The 19,029-nt window shown below is 27.5% G+C and overlaps 2 protein-coding genes across 10 annotated transcripts; both read right to left on the reverse strand.

The window, feature by feature from the left end:
• Positions 1–30: 30 nt before the first annotated feature.
• On the reverse strand, positions 31–3,289 carry LOC126842565 (uncharacterized). Of its 2 annotated transcripts, none has more exons than XM_050579605.1 (8): positions 3,090–3,289; positions 865–952; positions 749–778; positions 634–666; positions 520–570; positions 411–440; positions 286–327; positions 31–115 (listed from the first exon to the last, which is right to left on the reverse strand). In XM_050579605.1, the coding sequence occupies exons 2-8, from the start codon at positions 944–946 to the stop codon at positions 45–47; spliced, it is 339 nt and encodes a 112-aa protein (XP_050435562.1). In that variant the 5' UTR covers positions 947–952; positions 3,090–3,289; the 3' UTR covers positions 31–44. The 2 variants fall into 2 exon arrangements, with proteins under 2 accessions (XP_050435562.1, XP_050435561.1); XM_050579604.1 differs by lacking the exon at positions 3,090–3,289 and adding an exon at positions 1,641–2,418.
• Positions 3,096–12,590, reverse strand: LOC126842562 (uncharacterized). 8 transcript variants are annotated; one of them, XR_007686352.1, is made up of 14 exons: positions 12,576–12,590; positions 12,067–12,118; positions 11,307–11,382; positions 11,193–11,222; positions 11,091–11,123; positions 10,977–11,027; positions 10,868–10,897; positions 10,743–10,784; positions 10,521–10,571; positions 10,238–10,258; positions 9,111–9,167; positions 8,652–8,741; positions 5,069–5,561; positions 3,096–3,176 (listed from the first exon to the last, which is right to left on the reverse strand). XR_007686352.1 is itself a non-coding variant. In XM_050579602.1 (14 exons), the coding sequence occupies exons 3-14, from the start codon at positions 11,374–11,376 to the stop codon at positions 5,420–5,422; spliced, it is 546 nt and encodes a 181-aa protein (XP_050435559.1). In that variant the 5' UTR covers positions 11,377–11,382; positions 12,067–12,118; positions 12,576–12,590; the 3' UTR covers positions 5,393–5,419. The 8 variants fall into 8 exon arrangements, 7 of the variants coding, with proteins under 7 accessions (XP_050435553.1, XP_050435554.1, XP_050435555.1 ...); XM_050579602.1 differs by lacking the exon at positions 3,096–3,176 and having other exon boundaries at positions 5,393–5,439; positions 5,511–5,561; XM_050579596.1 differs by lacking the exon at positions 3,096–3,176 and having other exon boundaries at positions 5,060–5,561.
• Between the last annotated feature and the right edge of the window lie 6,439 nt (positions 12,591–19,029).

Here is a 19,029-nt window from a genome sequence, read left to right on the forward strand (position 1 = left end):
ATTTTGTTTAGAAATAAATTACTATCATTTTTGAAATTGTATATTCACAAATTATTATATTTACCTAACAAGGTAGTTATGGCTGTTTGTAATTCAATTTCTAAATCTATGCGATCTAAAATTAAAAAAAATTAATTTAAATTAATTTTACAATTTATGTGTACATATTTTCTTGAGATAAAAATAAATATGTAAGTACATAATAAATCTGAATTTGTATCAATTATGCATGTATGTAATTATACATGAAAAGATTCTAAATTTAAAATTTATAAGAGTAATTACGTTGCAGTGTTTCATCGTCGTGATTTGGTTCAGATACTACAACTGAAATTTTAACGAGAACATTTTATAATTAACATCAAACAACTATGAGCAGACACGTCCATATATTTAAGAAAAATTATTACATGGTCCAGCAAACATCAACGACAAATCCGCTAAAATGTGCATAACATAGATGTATAAGAGATGTGTAACTAACCTAATACTTTCAAATACATTAATAATTATAATTACTCATCGGTTTATCCGCAAGAACAAATTGTTTAATTACCGGTATCAAACGCACTAGAGTAAACAAATAATGAGTTGAAGTCACAAATAAATTCTAACAATAAGTGTTTATTATACCATCACCACATTGCACTCGCCGGATTTGTCTATCTGTAATTAATAAATTAAAATAAATATATGCAAATATTTTAATATTAGAGTTAAAATTGTATGATGAAATAAATTTACTAACTTGTTAAGTTAGTCTGTTTTATAAGTTCAACTGTCAACAAATAATCATTAAATTATTTAATGATTTTCAATTTCCTCGAGTAGGCAAGTGATAAAAATAAAATAAATAATAATTACCTAGAAATTTATCATGATGTATTTCTAAAACTGCTAAAACATTTAGCACAACGGATGATATTAAAAAACAAAAACGTCTCATTTTTATCTGCAAACAATAATAAAAATAAAAGCTTTTTGTATTAGACATAGTCTTCAATTAATTATTGGCTTCGGTGAGAAGCTGATTCAAGATAAAATGTCTTCCGAGATAAAATGGTCAAAATAAAATATTTTTCTGATTTTAATTGAAACTTTTTAAATATGTGCCTATTGAGGCACATTATGGGGTCGTTTTCTGATCTTTAGACATGCTACACGACTAAAACGGTTTAACATTTTTTCATATCGATACTTTAAGAATATATCGATTTAAACTTTCAAAAAAACATTTGAATTCTTTACAACATATTCAAGGCATTGGTCTTGGCACAATTTTAAAACTATTTTCAGTTAATTAGTTATTTTAGTTGAAAGAAGCCAAAAATTATAGCTAAAAATTTTATATTGAAATATTTAATTAACTGGAAATTTTTTTAAAATTGTGCCACTGCCGATGCCTTGAAAATGATCATATTTGAGTTTTAAATGTTGAAAAAAAAATTATCCAAATAGATACCTCTTTCTTGTGGTAATACGTGTGTTTAAAATTTCTGTTCAATACAAAACAGTGTACAATTTCCGTACTATATTATTAATAATATTAGCCTACTGGTTAAAAGTTTATCGCAAATCTAAACACGAAAATAAAAAAATAGTAAATAAAAAAAATTAATAAAAATGCATTAATTACTTACTAGTTTTAAAAATTTTGTAGAACTCTCGTGCACTTCTATGTTAAGACAACCGTTTTTAAAGTGATTTGTTTTTTTGGCTTGTTACCGAAACAGTAAAATCGGAATAAGTTTTGCAGTGCGCGAATAATATTTTATTTACACAGGTGTAAAGGAATGTTTAGGCTACGGTTTTTATTCTCTAACACAGTACTGTGTGATATTACTCATATTATGTTGTTAACATCTATACGAAACTAGAAAATTGTGACCTTAAATAAAATAATTTAGATTATGAATAATTATACTAGTACGTTTTTTCATAACGATACGAACTTAAATAAGACCGAAAAAAATTTTTTTACTAGATTTGTGTTTTTTGAACACTTTATCGTTTGTTGTATCATACTAGTGTATTTCATAGGAATACAATTCAGAGTATAAAATAATACCTAACGTATATTATCCAAAAATCTTATTAATTGCCGGAACTTAAAAAATTGTCAAGTATACTTTACTATAGTAGATGAAAAATAAAGAAATATAATGTAATCTTAACTATGTTATTCAGAAAAACCAATAATTTCATTGTAGTTCTGTTTCTTGGTTCTTATTAACTATGCAATGTAATTTATAACAATGACTATTATTTGGACTATAAGTAGTTCACGTTACGGAACGTTGTCATAAGATCAGCTCTATTAAAATTATATACACCTACGCCTAAAGAGTGCAGGACAGGAGTAGATACCATTTATCTCATATACTTTAAATAGTATCGATCTCAGCTTTTAAAAGTTTTTCTTTCAATTGTGAGTTATAATATAAGTTGTGTGAAAATGTGTAAATGATCATCGCTAACGGTTACGGTCAAAGTAAATATTTAAATTTAATTTGTCAATTCATTTATTTAAGATTCCTTATAAAGAATAACGCGTTTATTTAATTTAATTATATCCTTATTGGGCATATACCATGTTTGGTTATTAAGATCGCATAAATAATACAACTGAATTAGTTAACTAGGTAAATAGTCTATTCTTCTATTTAAAATTCGTTAAAAAAATCATGGGTTTCCCGTTCCATCCTACCATTTAACCTTTAGTAACTTAAAAAGTAATTATCCAAATCTGGTTATCGACCAGCCAACATTTTCATCAGATTATTTTTAACAAAATGGCTATCTTGAATTTTTAAAAAAAAATTATTTTAAAAAGTAAAACACACGTGCAATAAAAACCGTGGTGCCTATAGCGCAAATGAGTATAAAGTATTTAAAAAAAAAATAAAATCTTAAATATATTCACTTAAACAAAAGTTATTTAATTTGTCAAATCTTTGTGGGCCACCCTGAGTACTACACGAACAAAACGGTGATGAAATTAATCCAAGCGATTAGATTAGATTATGTTAGGATAGATTGCAAATCTAAATGCTACAATAAAAAAAAAATAGAATATAAGAAAAACTTAATAGCTTTGAATTTCTGGATGAACTCTTGTGAACTTATTTGTTAAAACCGCCTTTTTAAAGTGATTGGTTTGTGACTCGTCGCAGAAACTGAAAAACCGGAATAAATTTTGCAAAAACACATATATATTTCAGTGCGTGTACCTATTTGAACAAGTGTGAAGAAAACTTTAGGCTACCGTCTTTATAGCCGTTAGTGGTACAATCGCGTGTAACACCAATATTTTCAGCATACAATTTAAAAAAATTTAACTGTGTAAGAATAAAATATTTTTTTATAGTCTTTGAATACAAATAAAATATCTAGGCAGTACCGTGTCAAGACATGTATACCATTTCAATAGAAGAATCTTGAACAAGTAAAGTTGTATTTTTTTTTCTTCTAAAAATTATCTTGGCTGGCTAACCACATTGGTATTGGGTTGGCTTAAAACGGTTTGTAAAAGAACAGTAATTCAGCGTACAAAAATTAATCCTACATATTTTAAATTGAAAAGCACGTTATTTGTCAACGCATTGTTGTGTGCAAAATTCCAATTTTGTAAAATGGTTTTTGTGGTTGTGTATTGATTCAACGAAGGGTTTTGTGTGGTCTATTACTCATTTGTTGTTTACATCGATATGAAACTTAAAAAACAAGACATTAAGAAAAATGAAAATAGCTGTGTGTTTTTAAGCTTAATACTTCAAGGTCTTTTTTACACTAACGCATTTAACATAGTAAGAAAATTCTGGGTTTATAGACCATTATCAAGTTTCAAACGTTTTTATAGTAGTACCGTTTATTTCACAACGATACGAATTTCAGGTAAATAAGACGCAAAAATAATGTTACTAACTGTGTGAGATGTTTACACGCTTTTTCGCTTACTAATGCATACAAGTCAACTTCAGAGTATAAAATAAAATCTAAGACATTATCGATTGGAAACCTAACTTTGGGCCTCTGTTTAAAATGTACTGTACACACTAGAAAATATCCGTTCTAATCGTTACAATTTTATACAAAATATACAGTAAAAAAATATCACATGTAATACTTTCAGCTAATGAGACCCAAATGGAAAATAAATACTTTTATGATAACTTACACTGATTAAATATTGATTGGATAGGCTGACTCCCCGGGCATTTATGCAAAATTTCTCCAGATTACCCGAGTAGCTATTCCGAGGTCTCTTTCGGTTTTTACCATATCAAAAACAAAATTGTTTTAAAATTTCCAAATGTATATTTGAATGTTTAGGTTATTTTTAAAGTTTTGAACAGATATTTATGAAGTTAATAGCATTTAAAACTGAAATTCGTAATCCTTAATTAGGTATATGGGTGCTACTATGTCGAAAAAAAGTCCAAACATTTCGGTCAGGTTAGGTTAGGTGTTAGTTTGAAAAAACAAATTTATACATTTGATGTGCAAACAGAGAGACCGAGAAATTGAAATAAAAATCTGAAAAAATTAAAGAAATATTTTTTCAGTGTTTAGAGTCGAATGACGGCCATCCAACGCCATGTCAAATTTCAGGACCACCCTAATGTATATAGTAGATTTATTTATATATATTTATAAAATATACTAATCATTGTAGGCTCAAAAATTTGTTTAAAACTGAATTTTTGGTTTAAAAGTACATACGACATGGAAATTAAGGAGTTTATACTATCCCTTCACTCAATGGTAGTTAATGTAGTAATTGTACTTAAGCACAGTACAAAATCGTTAAGTTACCAATCAAGGAAATCACTAGGACATGATCTCATCACAAACAAAGTAATAAAACAGTTCAGTATAGAATTGATAAACTAATATTATGTTTGCATTATTAATTGATCACGCTGTGTTATCATAACTTCTCTGTGTATCAAATAACCATTATTGCAATACAATACATATTAACATGCGTACCAGTAATTATTTAGTAAAACGCTTAAATTTTTAAAAATGAGTTTTATGATTAATCTCGACTGCTGGTAATACTCACTTAATTAATACCATTAAATGTGTTTATATTTTATTCAATCAAGTCACAAATAGAATATTTTTTCACTTCAGTCAGTTGTTATTATAAAAAAGTTTCATTCCTGTTCTTCTTTATAGTTTACATGCATATACTTGTTTTGCCTATCTATTGTATCGTTACCAAAACCAAATGATGTTTCGTCTTAACATTATCAAGAATATTTTTTTTATTTCTAAGGTCTACAAATTGCTTAACATGTTTTTCTCAAAAGAATTTAATGTACATGATTAATAATCGGAAATGAATTCCCAATTGTCATCCCGAATGTGATCCTTTAAGTCTCCAAAGCAATTGAAGGTGATTGTTTTTCTGTCAGGACGAGTCAGACGACACTGATCACCAATAACTTCAGCTTTTATTACCAAATATCTATAGAAGTCAGTTATTATACTTCTGTACAGACCTTTCAACCGACACATCAGGTTACAATTTCCGAAATCTTCATGGTCTGGTCCTTTAAAAAAAAAAAATATATATATTTTAAAATTTGCCAACCTTTTTTTACTAGTTACTACATTTATTCAGTGTGTAAGGCATAACTAGTACTCTAATACTAATACTCGTACACGTGATTAATGCTATATAGATGATTCGTATTGTACAGCTTTGTTACTGTAAGAAAATAACATTTTTAAATGGAGATAAAATAGATTGGACACCTCGTATATCAAATGTCATACATTTTTTATAAAATACACCTTTAATAAGCAAACCATAGTTTTAATTATATAAACTAGGAAAATTATTGAAACATCAAAAATATTGTATTTATATTTTTTTTCAAAGAAAAATATGCTTAATTTATACCTCTTCTATAAAACGACATCACTAAAAAGCTACTTTTAGTTTGAACAGGTTAAAATATAATATTTTTTTTTACTCTTCGTTTTTATTGTTTTTTCAAAACGGAGGTACTTTGAAAAAATGATATTTAAAAACAATGTTGATGCTAAAAGGTGACCATCAACATTTTTTTTTAAAAAAACCAGTTTTATATGTAAAACAAATTATTAGGAAGATACTCAAATTCTGCTCAACACGACAAAATCAACATTTTAGAAAATAAACTCAATTTAACAACTGATTCTTAATTTTCCATACACTGACTCTAAAACAAAAGCTATGTGCAAACTAATGGAAAAATAAATGGGATACCATCTTCTTCTTCTTCTTCTTGGGTTTTCCGGCCATCAAGACCATCCTATCACACATCCAATCCTCTAGCCTTCCCTATCCACCGCTCTTGTTTTCCAATCCCGTCCTCCGTTCAATGTTTCCACGTCTTTTCTTATCACATCTTCCCACCTCAATCGTGGTCTTCCCAGTGGTCTCTTACTAACTGGGTTCTCGTCCATGATCATCCTTATAAGATAGTTCTGGCTTCGCATAGCATGTTCAGCCCATTGAAGTCTTCGGTTTCTGATTACGCTTAACATGTTTTCTTTTCGGAACATCCTTTCCAATTCCTTATTTTTCTTGTTCTCCACTCTCCCGTTTCTCTGTCTTTAACAGGTCCAAAAATTTTTTCTTAAGACTTTCTCAGAAAAATCTCTTCTGCTCTCTAGTTCGTCCCATTATCGAATATGGCTCTGTAATCTGGGACAGCTTCTGCTCGTAATATGATCGGAAGGGTTCAAAGAAAATTCCACCGTCACGCTGCCTATAAACTTAACGTACCCTGTCCTCCTCATGACTATACTCCAATCCAACGTCTTCTCTCCCTTGAAAGTCTCGCTGATCACCGACATTTAGCTAACATACCATATTGACAGCCCTGATTCTCTATCCGGAGTTTCCTTCAATGTCCCCTGCTGCCGCAAACGTTCATCTGCCCCTTTTTATATTCCTTCCTCTTCCTTAAACTATTATATGAACTCTCCAATTATTCGTCTTATGCGCATTGCCAATACTGACTCTTCTTTCTCTCTTTAAAATAAGCTTAGTTCCCGTTGAGCATTCAATTTCTGTTACTTTTATCATTTCTTTTTATGACTATTATTATGCATATATTTTACTATTTACTGTAATAAACAAATGTGCACGTTTTATATGTCACTGGGCCTTGGCCTGTATTGTATTATTAAATAAATAAAAAATAAAAACATGACATTTAGTTTGAATAAGTAATAAAAAACCAGTATAGTGGGGTCGGGGCATAATGGGGACGGGGGGGTCACAGGTTTACAGGAATTTTTAAATCTGAAAGTGATAAAATCACTTTCGAAAAAACGCTTTGATGCAAATCGGTAGTTAGTATTTCCAAGCCAGTACAGTCCAATCCAATCAAAGTTTAAACCAGTAAAGTTAGAAAGTATTAAATTGAGGTTCTGTATTTACAAGTAAGCATCAAAGCGTTTATTTGAAAGTGATTTTATTCAATTTTATCACTTTTATTTATAATAATTCCTGTAGACCTGTGACCTCTCCGTTTCCTCATTGCTTTGATTCCATTATGTCTATACTCTACTGTAATAGTCCTGTAATTCGGGCTACGTTAGAAAAATTAATTTTTATTTTTGGGACGGACTCGGATGATACCTTTTGGCGGACGCACTCGGAACGCTAAAAAAGGTCATTTCGGGACGCACTCGGGGTATCCCCGGTATACCGTGTTTGTAAGATTTAAGGTGTTTTTGTTAAAATATACGCAATCTGCGAAAATACAATTTTCCGGAAATAAATGAAGTTTTTCAGTAGTGCCAAATTTTTTTTTCGTTCAATATATTATGGATACATATGAGTTCTATTTACTGGAAAATTTTCAATTTAAAAGTCTTAAAATTAAAGCTAAAAACCCCAAAAAACAAAAATACTCTACCCCCCTAGGGGGGTCTGAAATGGGTATAATTTCAATTTAATAAAACTGACGTATGCGGACATACCAAATAAATATTTCTAATAAATTTCAACTCGATCCGACTCTTTTTTTCGAAATTATAACCAGTAAAAGTTCTAACTTAAAAACTCGTACGGTTTTTTTCAAATTTCGACTGTGAAGAAGTAAACTTTTTCAACTTTTACCCCACCCCTCTTAAAGTACCAACTAGATGAAATTTGTGATTTATAGAGTTGCTACTCGAAGGAATTGGTCCAGTAATAAAGAGAAGTTACAGTGTATACAGAAAAAAAAGCCCACATCAGAGTAAAAGCAATACCTTCGCCGCTTTGCATTGAAGCTAAAATTAATGATTTATTATTATTTTTTTTTTTAGATTTGAAGAACTATCTTACAATTCAATACACCAACAACAACTTTCCATAGTCGTCATATTCAGATTAAAAAAGTTAAAGTGTGAATAAACTTATATATATATATATATATATATATATATATATAAGTATTTATTGTAGACATATTGTGAAAAATAGTTTAGACGAATTTAAAAGCTGTTAGCACTTAACTAGCAGAATAATAATAAAAATAAAATATTTATTCCTCTGCAACATTTTTACTTTAACTCTTGCCTCAAAGTAATTCTGTGTTATTGTTTAATTAACACAGACAATAACACGTTAAACTGTTGCAATTTGATATAATGCTTACTTAATGTAGAAATGATAGACAGTTTTGTAGCATCACGAAATAGGTTTTTTCTCTCATTCATAATTTTCATACTATGCGTATTTTTATAATCTGTAAAATATAATAAAAAACAATGTTGATTACAAAAATGTTATACATATAGTTGCTCGTGTCATTAATGGAGATAAATTAGTAGTTAAAGTTATTTTCCTATACTTATGTATTAATTAAACAAGTATATTCTGTCTTGTAAATATTCACTACTTTTAAGTCCCGAGCAATATGATTTAAAATTTTAGCAAAGTTTGTTTCACATAAGCCATTGAATAATTTATTTCTTTTTTTACAATTAAAAAGATTGTCGCTAAGCAACGATATATCACTGATTCATTTGCATAAATCAACGATACATTTTTTTTAACACAATTAATACAGTTTTATAAGCTTTATGTTTATATCTTAAATAATTATATTAACTACCAGTCGAACCACATGCACAACCCACTTTTTTCATTGCAGTACGTAATAGACCTCTACCTAGTGAAAACAAATTGTAAGTTCAGATACAAAAAAGTTTAATAAAAATAGCATAAATTAAAATATTATATGCCACTTAATAATTGTCATTATTCTAATAATAAATGGCGACACTATCTTAAAATTTAGCAAGCAAACGGATAGCAGATGGTTTTTATTGAAATTTACTTTCTGCTATTGGATGGTGTATACAGGGTGATACACTTATCGTGAACCGCTCAATATCTCGTAGGGTTTAATAAGAAATTAAAATATTTTTTTTTCATATTGTTTTTACCCCCTCCCAAATTAGTTTTTTTGATAGCAACTTTTGAAACCTAAATGGTCACGTATACATTTTTTAAACTTTTTAAATTGAGAAAAATGTACTAAAAATGTTGACTGGTCGATAACCAGTTTCGGATAACTAATTTTAAAGTTATAAAAGTTTTAAAGTTAGAATAGGAGGGGAAGTGCGGTTGGGAAATGCGCAGAGATAAAAATAATACTACACTCCACCTTTCCTCCTGCCCTAAACTTGAAACTTCAATAACTTCATAAATAGTTATCCGAAACTAGTTATCGACCAGCCAAATCATTTAATACATTATTCTCAATAAAAAAGTTAATAAAATAAATACGTTACCATTTAAGTTTTAAAAGTAGCTATCAAAAATATTAAGTTGAGAGGGTGGTAAAACAAAAAAAATTATGTAAATTTGAGATCACGTTGTATAAAAAAAAAAACATTTTAATTTCTTATTAAACTTTATGAGATATTGAGTGGTTTGCGATAAGATGATCACCCTGTCTTGACTGACAGTTTTTAACTCAAAATGCAAATACGGTAGTAAAGTCTAATTTTGAACACATTTTTCATAAAACAAGAAGAACTTTCAAAATGTATTGCTAATTACATAATTTGAATAATTAAAACATAACTAATTATTCCTCTATATTTAGTACATTTATCTTTATTTTATATGAAGTTTTAGCGGACCTATAAACATAAACCTATTGACATATATTTGGTTAATATATTTCAAATTAAGATTAGTATTTAACCTATTAACAAATAAATGCGTAATTACCTTCTTCAGGGACAGGAACACCTGTAACAAAAATATTAAATAGTTATACAGAAAATAAAATCTAATTTTATATTTAATTTATAATATTATTTAAAATTACATTTATTTAGACTAGTTATTAGCCGTTTGAATAATTATTATACTTCGAACAACTAGCAAACGTTTTAGTAAGAAAATATATAGCTCTAAGATTTATGAACTCAAATACAATTTTCATCTGTTTTGCTTGGAAATAAATGACTATAATTTTTGAAATTGTATATTCACAAATTATTATATTTACCTAACAAGGTAGTTATGGCTGTTTGTAATTCAATTTCTAAATCTAAGCTATCTAAAATTGAAAAAAAATTAATTTAAATTATTTTTACAATTTATGTGTACATATTTTCTTGAGATAAAAATAAATATGTAAGTACATAATAAATCTGAATTTGTATCAATTATGCATGTATGTAATTATACATAAAAAGATTCTAAATTTAAAATTTATAAGAGTAATTACGTTGCAGTGTTTCATAGTTGGAATTGGGGCCACCTATTTTAGCTGGAATTTTAATGAGAACATTTTATAGTTAACATCAAACAAATATGTGCAGACACGTCCTTATATTTAAGAAAAATTATTACATGGTCCACTAAACATCAACGACAAATCCGCTAAAATGTGCATAACATAAATGTATAAGAGATGTGTACCTAATACAAAACTTTAAAATACTTTAATAATTATAATTACTCATCGATTTATCTCCAGCAACAAAATGTTTAATTACCGGTATCAAACGCACTAGAGTAAACAAATAATGAGTTGAAGTAACAAATAAATTCTAATAATAAGTGTATATTATACCATCACGACATTGCACTCGCTGGATTTGTTTATCTGTAATTAATAAATTAAAATAAATATTTGAAATTAGAGTAAAATTTGTATGATAAAAAAAATACCAACTTGTGTTAACCACCGCACTCCACCAGATATCTGTAGTAAGTATATTATCAAATTATTTAAAGATTTTTAATTACCTCGAGTAGGTCAGTTTCAAAATAAATAAATAATAGTTACCTATAAGTTCATTTGTATCTGCTAAAACATTTACAACAACAAATGATAATAAAACACAAAAACGTTTCATTTTTATCTGCAAAAAGTAGTTAACATATATAAAAGCCTTTTGTATTAGACATAGTCTTCAATTTATTGTTGGCCAAGATGAGAAACTGAGGAAGTTTTATTTTAAAAATGATAACTTCTAAATCACTAAAACCATATATTGATGTAGTTAATTTGTAGATAAGAAAATCGTAGTTAAGCGATTTTTCTCAGATAAAATGGTCAAAATAAAATAAATTAATCCATACAAATTTTATTATTTTTAAAAAAGTTATAGAATAGGTGAACTTATTTAATTTTTTTTAAAAATTAATAAAAACGCATCGTTGAAAAAAAAGTGTCATTTAAGCTTCGCATTAATGTTTAAATCAAATCATGCTTAGTGAAATTTTACATGAAGTATTTAAAGTGTTATTATTTGGAAGTACCAAATCTAAAGAATGTTTCCTACCAATTGACATTTATTTTGACTAGTTTTAAAAAATGATATTTATAGAGCACAAATTATCAAAAAAAAAAAAATGTACATATTTCATATACTTTTTAAATTAAAAAAAATTGCTTTTTTATTATTTTTCTGGTTTTGAATGAAACTTTTTAAATATTGTTACAAATGAGGCACATTTTAAGTTCTATTTCTGATCTATAGACATGTTACACGACTAAAACGGTGTAAAATTGTTGTGGTATATTATAAATGAAATTATCTTACCTATTCACTTCCTAATATAATTGGATAAGTTAGGTTAGGTTAGACTGTATATCTAAACACAAAAATAAAAAAATATAAAATAAGAATTTCTTATACTTCTTTCCTATGGTAATATGTATGTTTAAACATTTTAGCTTTATGTTAAGTTTTAGTGAAAAATTGTCTATATACAATGCGCCTTAATAAATGCTAGTGTAAAGCCCAATATCATATCAAATTTAAAAAAACTTTTTTTTTTTACAAAGGTTTACATAATGTTTCGTATTTGAAATGAAACATATACACATTTTATTATTATCTTTGCTGATTTGGAATGAAACTCTTTAAATATTGCGCCTAATGAGCCAAATTTTAGGTTCGATTTCTGATCAATACAAAACGGTCTACAATTTCTGTAATATATTATTAATGAAATTAGCCTAGTGGTTAAAAGTTTATCGCTAATCTAAACTCGAAAATAAAAAAATAGTAAATACAAAAAACTTAATAAAAATGCATTAAGTACTTACTAGCTTTGAAAATCTGATAGAACTATTGTGAACTTTATTGAATCAACCGTTTTATAGTGATTCGTTGTTTGTCCTTGAAAAAGTTAAATCGAAATAAGTTTTGCAGTGCGTGAATATATTTTATTTATACAGGTGTACAGGAATGTTTAGTCTATGGTTTTTATTTTCTAACACAGTACTGTGTGCTATTACTCATAATATGTCGTTCACATCGAAACAAAACTTAATAACTATGACCTTAAATAAAATATATTATATTATAAATAATTATACTAGTATGGTTTTTCATATCGATACGAACTTAAAGTAAATAATACCAAAAAAAAAAATATGTTTACTAGATATGTGTTTTTTATACACTTTATCGTTTGTTGTAACATACTAGCGTATTTAATAGGAATAAAATTCAGAGTATAAAATAAAACCTAACGTATATTATCAATTTGAAATCTAAATTTGGGCCTCTGGTTTAAATATTCTGTACACGTTCAAGAAAACAAACTGTACTATTGTCTATTTGTTACAATTTTTTCAGTTTTTTATACAGTTATTATGGCATGTATAATGAAATATTTTCCCCCAAAGGTCAGCGAATTTTTCGCCTTACTATTTACTTTAGAAGAGATATTTTATATATTCTATTCATTAATAAATAGGTATAACACTTGACCCAAGGTTTCAAAACATAAAATAAGTCTCGGAAAAATCACTAGGAATGTATTAATGTCATAAAACTCTTCTTAGTTAAGTTTTATTAATAAACCGGAAAACATTTAAACTATATAACTTTAACCAATTCGTAGATCATTGATTCAAAAAAACATACTAGTATCTCTATTTATGAACAGTTTAGCTGAAAATGCGTTATCACACATACGTTGTTAATATAACACACTATGCTGAAATTGTTTTGTATCATTAATACTCCAAAATTCTCATTAATTGCCCGAAACTTAAAAAATTGTTCGGTTATACCTTAGTATAGTAGGTGAAAAAAAGAATTTTAATGTAGTCCACACTATGTTATTCAGAAAACCCCATAGTTTGATGGTAGTTCTGTTTCTTAGTTCTTATTAATTATTATGTAAATTATGTGAAAATGTGTTAATAACCCTAACCGGCCATAATTGATGCCAAATCCCATAATTACCCATTATTAGATATGTTTTTTTTCATATCTTCTAAAATTAATTTAGTAATCAATTCAGCAATTATTAAATACCTTTAATAGGACTAAAAAGTAAAAAAAAAAAAATAATTAAATAAAATATTTTTTAAAAACATGCTTTTTTAAAAAAAAAATAGTAAAAAGTGAACTAAAAAGTAAAAAATAATTTTATTACAAGAACAATTTACCAATCAATTGTAGCATATTTTATTTAAAACGTCAATTACTTTGAAAACAACCGAAAATGAACTACAATTTAAAATAATGTTAAACATCTTTAAATTTTTACTAAAAAGAAAAGCGTGGGCCCTATTTAACAAAGTCCAAATTCATTGAGTTAAGTATTATGAAATGTATGTGTCACACACAAATATTAAACTAAATTTAAATTACAATATAAAATATTATCTGATAAATTTATTAGGGGCTTCCTTACTGTTCATTATTTTTTCTCTTGTTTATTTCTAAACATTTTCAATAGAAGATACAAGTTAGAGCAGCCGACGACTGCAACATTAAATTTCGATGATATTCTAAATATTGACGGGAATTCGAAAATCCTAATTTTCACAAAAATAAACACTATTTAACCTACTTAAAAATCTAATAAGTATTCAATATTATTACAATATGGGACCGTGTACTAAAGTTAAATATTTAAAAATAAAACACAACATCAAAAAGATAAATTGCTTTTGGATTTTTTCAAATCCTAAAGCAATTTACCTTTTTTTCTATGAGTTAAAGTCATTTTGGAGGCACAAGAAACCAATTTAGACAGGATTTTAATTTTGTACAAATATTTAAGGTCATTGGCCTTTTTCCCTGGTTATTGTGGAATTTTTAATAACGATTCGATTTACCTAAAAAAAAACAAGGAAATGAATACTAAAAATTTAAGAAATTAAAATAGAACTTATTTCAATTTTAATTGAAATATCAACAATAGATTCCCACAATAACAAAGAAAAGTGGCCGCTAAACAGACTGCTTTCAATCCTCTTAATTTTTAAATATTTATATAGCGTGACAATTTTGGTGTTAGTATTTATATATAGGGTTCGGTTTCTACCTTTAGGGTCCTCAGGAGCAATGCATTATTTGACCACGTTTTTTTCGAAGATCTAACTCACATTTTTCTGGTCATTTTTTAGTTTAGTTCTTTGTGAAACCGCTTTGTTGAAACTTGCAAATAATTTAAATATTAGAGTATTGATCCTTATAGATGAGGATAGGGTTAAGTGGAGTTGGATAGGCATGGGGATGATTTTACCATTTTCAGATTTAAAAATTCCTGTAAACCTGTGACCTCCCCGTCACCACTAAGTTCTTTTTGGCTGAGTAAAATTGAAAATGAATATTAAATTCGCAATCACCGTCCCTAAAAAACATATAAAATAACCACTCTTAATGTCTTTTACATAAAAATCCAGAAAAACGTTTTAGCTTCGATGAAGAGCGAAGGTATTGGTTCATTCATCATTCGGGCTTTTTTTTTGTATGTATACACTAGACCAAATCCTTCAAGTAAAAACTCTATACATAAAAAATGTCATCTAGTTGGTTTCTGGGTGGGGGGGGGGGAAGTTGAAAAGTTTACTTGTTCATAGTTAAAATTTAAAAAAACAACGAGTTTTTAAGATAAAACTTTTACTGGCTATAATTTCGAGAAAATAAGTCGGTTGGAGTTGAAATTTATAAGAAATATTTATTTGGTATGCCCACACACGTCAGTTGTATCAAATTTAAATTATGCTTATTTCCCACCCCTTGGGGGGGGGGGGCGTAATAATTTTTGGGGGGTTTTAGTCGTAATTTTAAGGCCTTTAAGTTGAAAATTTGTCAGTAGTTCGAACTCATATGAGTCTATAATATATAAGACGAAACAAAAATTCGGCACTACAGTTTTTCTTTGAATGTCGGAAACCCGTGTTTTTCGCAGATTTCGTATATTTAAGTAGACAATATTCTCGATTCAATCATCTTATTTTGGGTTTTTTTCACACAGACGTTTCGATATACTTATTTAAAACTGCTAAAGGTATTACTTAAATATTCATCTAAAAAAATATATATTTATTTTAAATAAAACCACGTGTAAAAACCCAGCCAATGATTATGTGTACCATAATATACATGACTTGTACACGTCGTCTTTAAATTTGATATTTGTGTTATGACTATATTCTCTTGACAGCAAAATGCGTGTTAAACCAGTTTTGTGTATACAAGTGTCCCACAATCGTATAACGATTTAAAATGTAACGACTTAAGTTAAAATTATAAAGAAGAAAAAAAAATACGTGTTGTATAGTTTTAAAACAAAAGGAAATCTATAAAGCCAGTACAGAGGGCACGGGGCTTAGTGGTAATGGATAATATTTAGAGGGGGGTCACCGGTCTATAAGAATTATAACAAATCAAAACAAATGTAAAGTTATCGAATGTTTTTCTCGATTTCGAAAATCAAGTTGTACCATTTTTTGGCAAAAATTCGGTACAAATTTAGAACTTATTTGACTATTTTTAAAAATTACTTGAGCGCCGTAATTTTTAATTTAGACATGCAAAATTATTCAAAATTTAAACCATTTCTCAAGAATTACAGTTAAAACGATTAATTTAAGATTTTCTCTGTTATGCATTTCAAATTCAGACACGGTACACATTAATATATTTATAAAAATGTAATCAAGTGTTCACATTTATGGAAAACAAAAAACAAATCGTGACCAATAGTTTTATACATTGAAAATACTAAAATGACAAATTTATTTGACATGTTACAACCATTTATTTTAAGTATAAAATGTGACATTTACTACAATGGAAAACCCAAAACAAAATTTGATAATTATTCATTTTTAACTTTGACATTTGTAACTTTGTGGTAAGACCCTTACCATCAAATCCTTGAATATATCACAGTTTTTTTTATTAAAGAAAAACAGGGCATTCTAAAAAGTGTAAATTGAATAATTATTTTGAATCCACAGTTTCAAAACGAATCGTTTGTTTGAAAATGGTTTATCACTTTCAAATAAAATAATATACTGCTAAACATCTTTGACATTCCCGTCCCTAATATGCTTGGACACCAATTTTCCTCGACTTCAATTGATAATTTATCCATAAAATAAAATATATTACATTTTTAATAAATAAATTTGTACAAATTACAGACATGGTATACAAAGAAATCATTGTCCCTATGTAATTTTTACACGTTATTAACATATAATATATTATTAACGTTAGTGAATATTGAAAACGGCAAATGAACAAAAATATATTAAAATATCTTGGTGTACAAATTCTAAAAAATGTTTGATGAGAGAATACAGTCAACCTGTGAAGTAAAAAATATTACTTGAGGGCAATGATATAAAAAAATAGTGCAAATTGCGAAAGCAAAGTGAGATTGAGGCACGAAGCATATTATAGGGTCATAGATTTATATGAATTTTCACCACTGAAACTGATAACATCACTTTTGAAATGAACTCATTCATGGAATACTGTAATGGTAGAAGTACATGTGTCAATACATACATAGAACCTAAAATAATAATGTTCTTAAAAATATATTTTTATTGTTAGAGTGTTTACAATAAGGGTTGATCGTTTGTCTATAACATATTATTGACATATATATTCAATTCTCGGTTGACTATCGATTCTCACAAATTGACCAAGGTCAAGTGACATTTTTTTTTCTTAGTTTTACTTTAATAAAAAACCTTAATCTTAAAACTAATAATGCGAAATGAAGAAAATGATTTTACCCCGTCTAAGGGAAAAGGTTTATGTTGCTTTTTTAATTTGACAACGTACGGCAGTACTATGTCTAAAGAATATTCCATTTAAATTTTGCTTCTTTTTAAAAATGTAAAGAACACTGTAATTTTCAGTGGAAAAATATGTACATTTTTTGGCGGTATCCTTCGATTTCGAAAAACATTGTGTCGGTATCATTTTTTGTGTATACAAGTGTTCCACAATCTGTAACGTATCATATCATCTATACTGAATCATCGGCCGTGCAAGTTATTTGTGTATAATATGGATTTTAAGAAATATGAATATTTTTATTAAATTTAACTTTTTATTTTCTTATGTAGATATTACAGCTTCGCCCTCGCTACACAATTACACTATACTTTTTTTTTATTAAAATATTTTAGGTCTAAACATAATGTCAAAGTAATTATTTGTGGATTCCGTTTAAATCAATTTTTAGTTTTATTATTCATCATAAACATTTTTAAAACTTGGATAGTTTTTTTTAAATTTGCCTGATTGGATTTTGTATAATATTTTTAAAATTTTATAAATCTTATACAATTCCCTGTCGTGGGCATATAATTTTTCTTTTTACATATTAGTGTTGCCGTATAAATTGTCACGGCACAAAATCTAGGTGTATTTAGCAGGCTTGTCTATGCGATTTTGTTTACATAGCTGGTTTCTTTTTATGTTATAGTTGACACATATTTACAATACTCGACGGGCTAAACCAACCCACCGGCCGCAAGACGTTCGTTTTTTCTTATTTTTTTCTTTGATATTTTATCAATAAAAAATTATAAAACATATAATTTATATTTTATAGGTATGCAAGTTTACAAATTTTTATTACGGCAACTGAAAGAGATATACTTTGTGTGTCCAAGCTTTTGGAAAAATAAGTAAATCCATACATCTTTTATTAATAAGGGATGAAGGTAAACTTTTTTAAGTAATGAAACAAATCTGTCTACAAATATAGGAAACAAATTGTTTTCAAAATATTCATAGTTTCCAAGTATACTAGTGTCTTATATCAAATGAATCACGCTGTATTATAAAAGCATTCAAGTACAAAATTTATAGGTATATATACCTTACATGGAATCTTACAGCTTGATAAAAATCAATTAAGAATTTGATTATTCGAACACCCTATGTTTGTTGTTTTATATTTAGTATGCATGACGCATTAAGTATGGTCTTCTGCATAAACACATTAATCATAAATAACACAATGTAAAACTGCAAAAAATATTCTTCTTATAATAAATATTGCTTGTAGAATAACCTACAGATATATGTTATTACTTATTTACATTGCTACACGCGCTGTAAGCTATTCTGTTAGAAACATAACAAAAATTGAACATTTGATTTAATAAAAAACAACTATAAATCACTTTTGTGTGGCCTTCGAATTTTAAACCGAACTTCTTTTTGTATACCTGTGCTTTACACTCCAGTATATTTATACAATAATAAAGTACTATATTATAT

The sequence above is a fragment of the Adelges cooleyi genome, unplaced genomic scaffold (genome assembly GCF_023614345.1).
Source record: "Adelges cooleyi isolate 19-005CV unplaced genomic scaffold, UGA_ACOO_1.1 ACOO_flye_CR_arks_rails_tigmint_CR_PRNA_55, whole genome shotgun sequence".
NCBI classification, from domain to species: domain Eukaryota; kingdom Metazoa; phylum Arthropoda; class Insecta; order Hemiptera; family Adelgidae; genus Adelges; species Adelges cooleyi.

Excerpts from the sequence above, each read along its gene's own strand:
- LOC126842562 (XM_050579596.1), bottom strand. The coding sequence starts at position 11,376 with ATGAAACGTTTTTGTGTTTTATTATCATTTGTTGTTGTAAATGTTTTA. Across the intron at positions 10,572-10,742 it reads CAACTATGAAACACTGCAAC|ATAGCTTAGATTTAGAAATT; the intron begins GTAATTACTCTT and ends TTTCAATTTTAG. Across the intron at positions 10,259-10,520 it reads AGCCATAACTACCTTGTTAG|GTGTTCCTGTCCCTGAAGAA; the intron begins GTAAATATAATA and ends TTTTTGTTACAG.
- LOC126842565 (XM_050579605.1), bottom strand. The coding sequence starts at position 946 with ATGAGACGTTTTTGTTTTTTAATATCATCCGTTGTGCTAAATGTTTTA. Across the intron at positions 779-864 it reads ACATCATGATAAATTTCTAG|TTGAACTTATAAAACAGACT; the intron begins GTAATTATTATT and ends ATTTGTTGACAG. Across the intron at positions 667-748 it reads AAAACAGACTAACTTAACAA|ATAGACAAATCCGGCGAGTG; the intron begins GTTAGTAAATTT and ends TATTAATTACAG.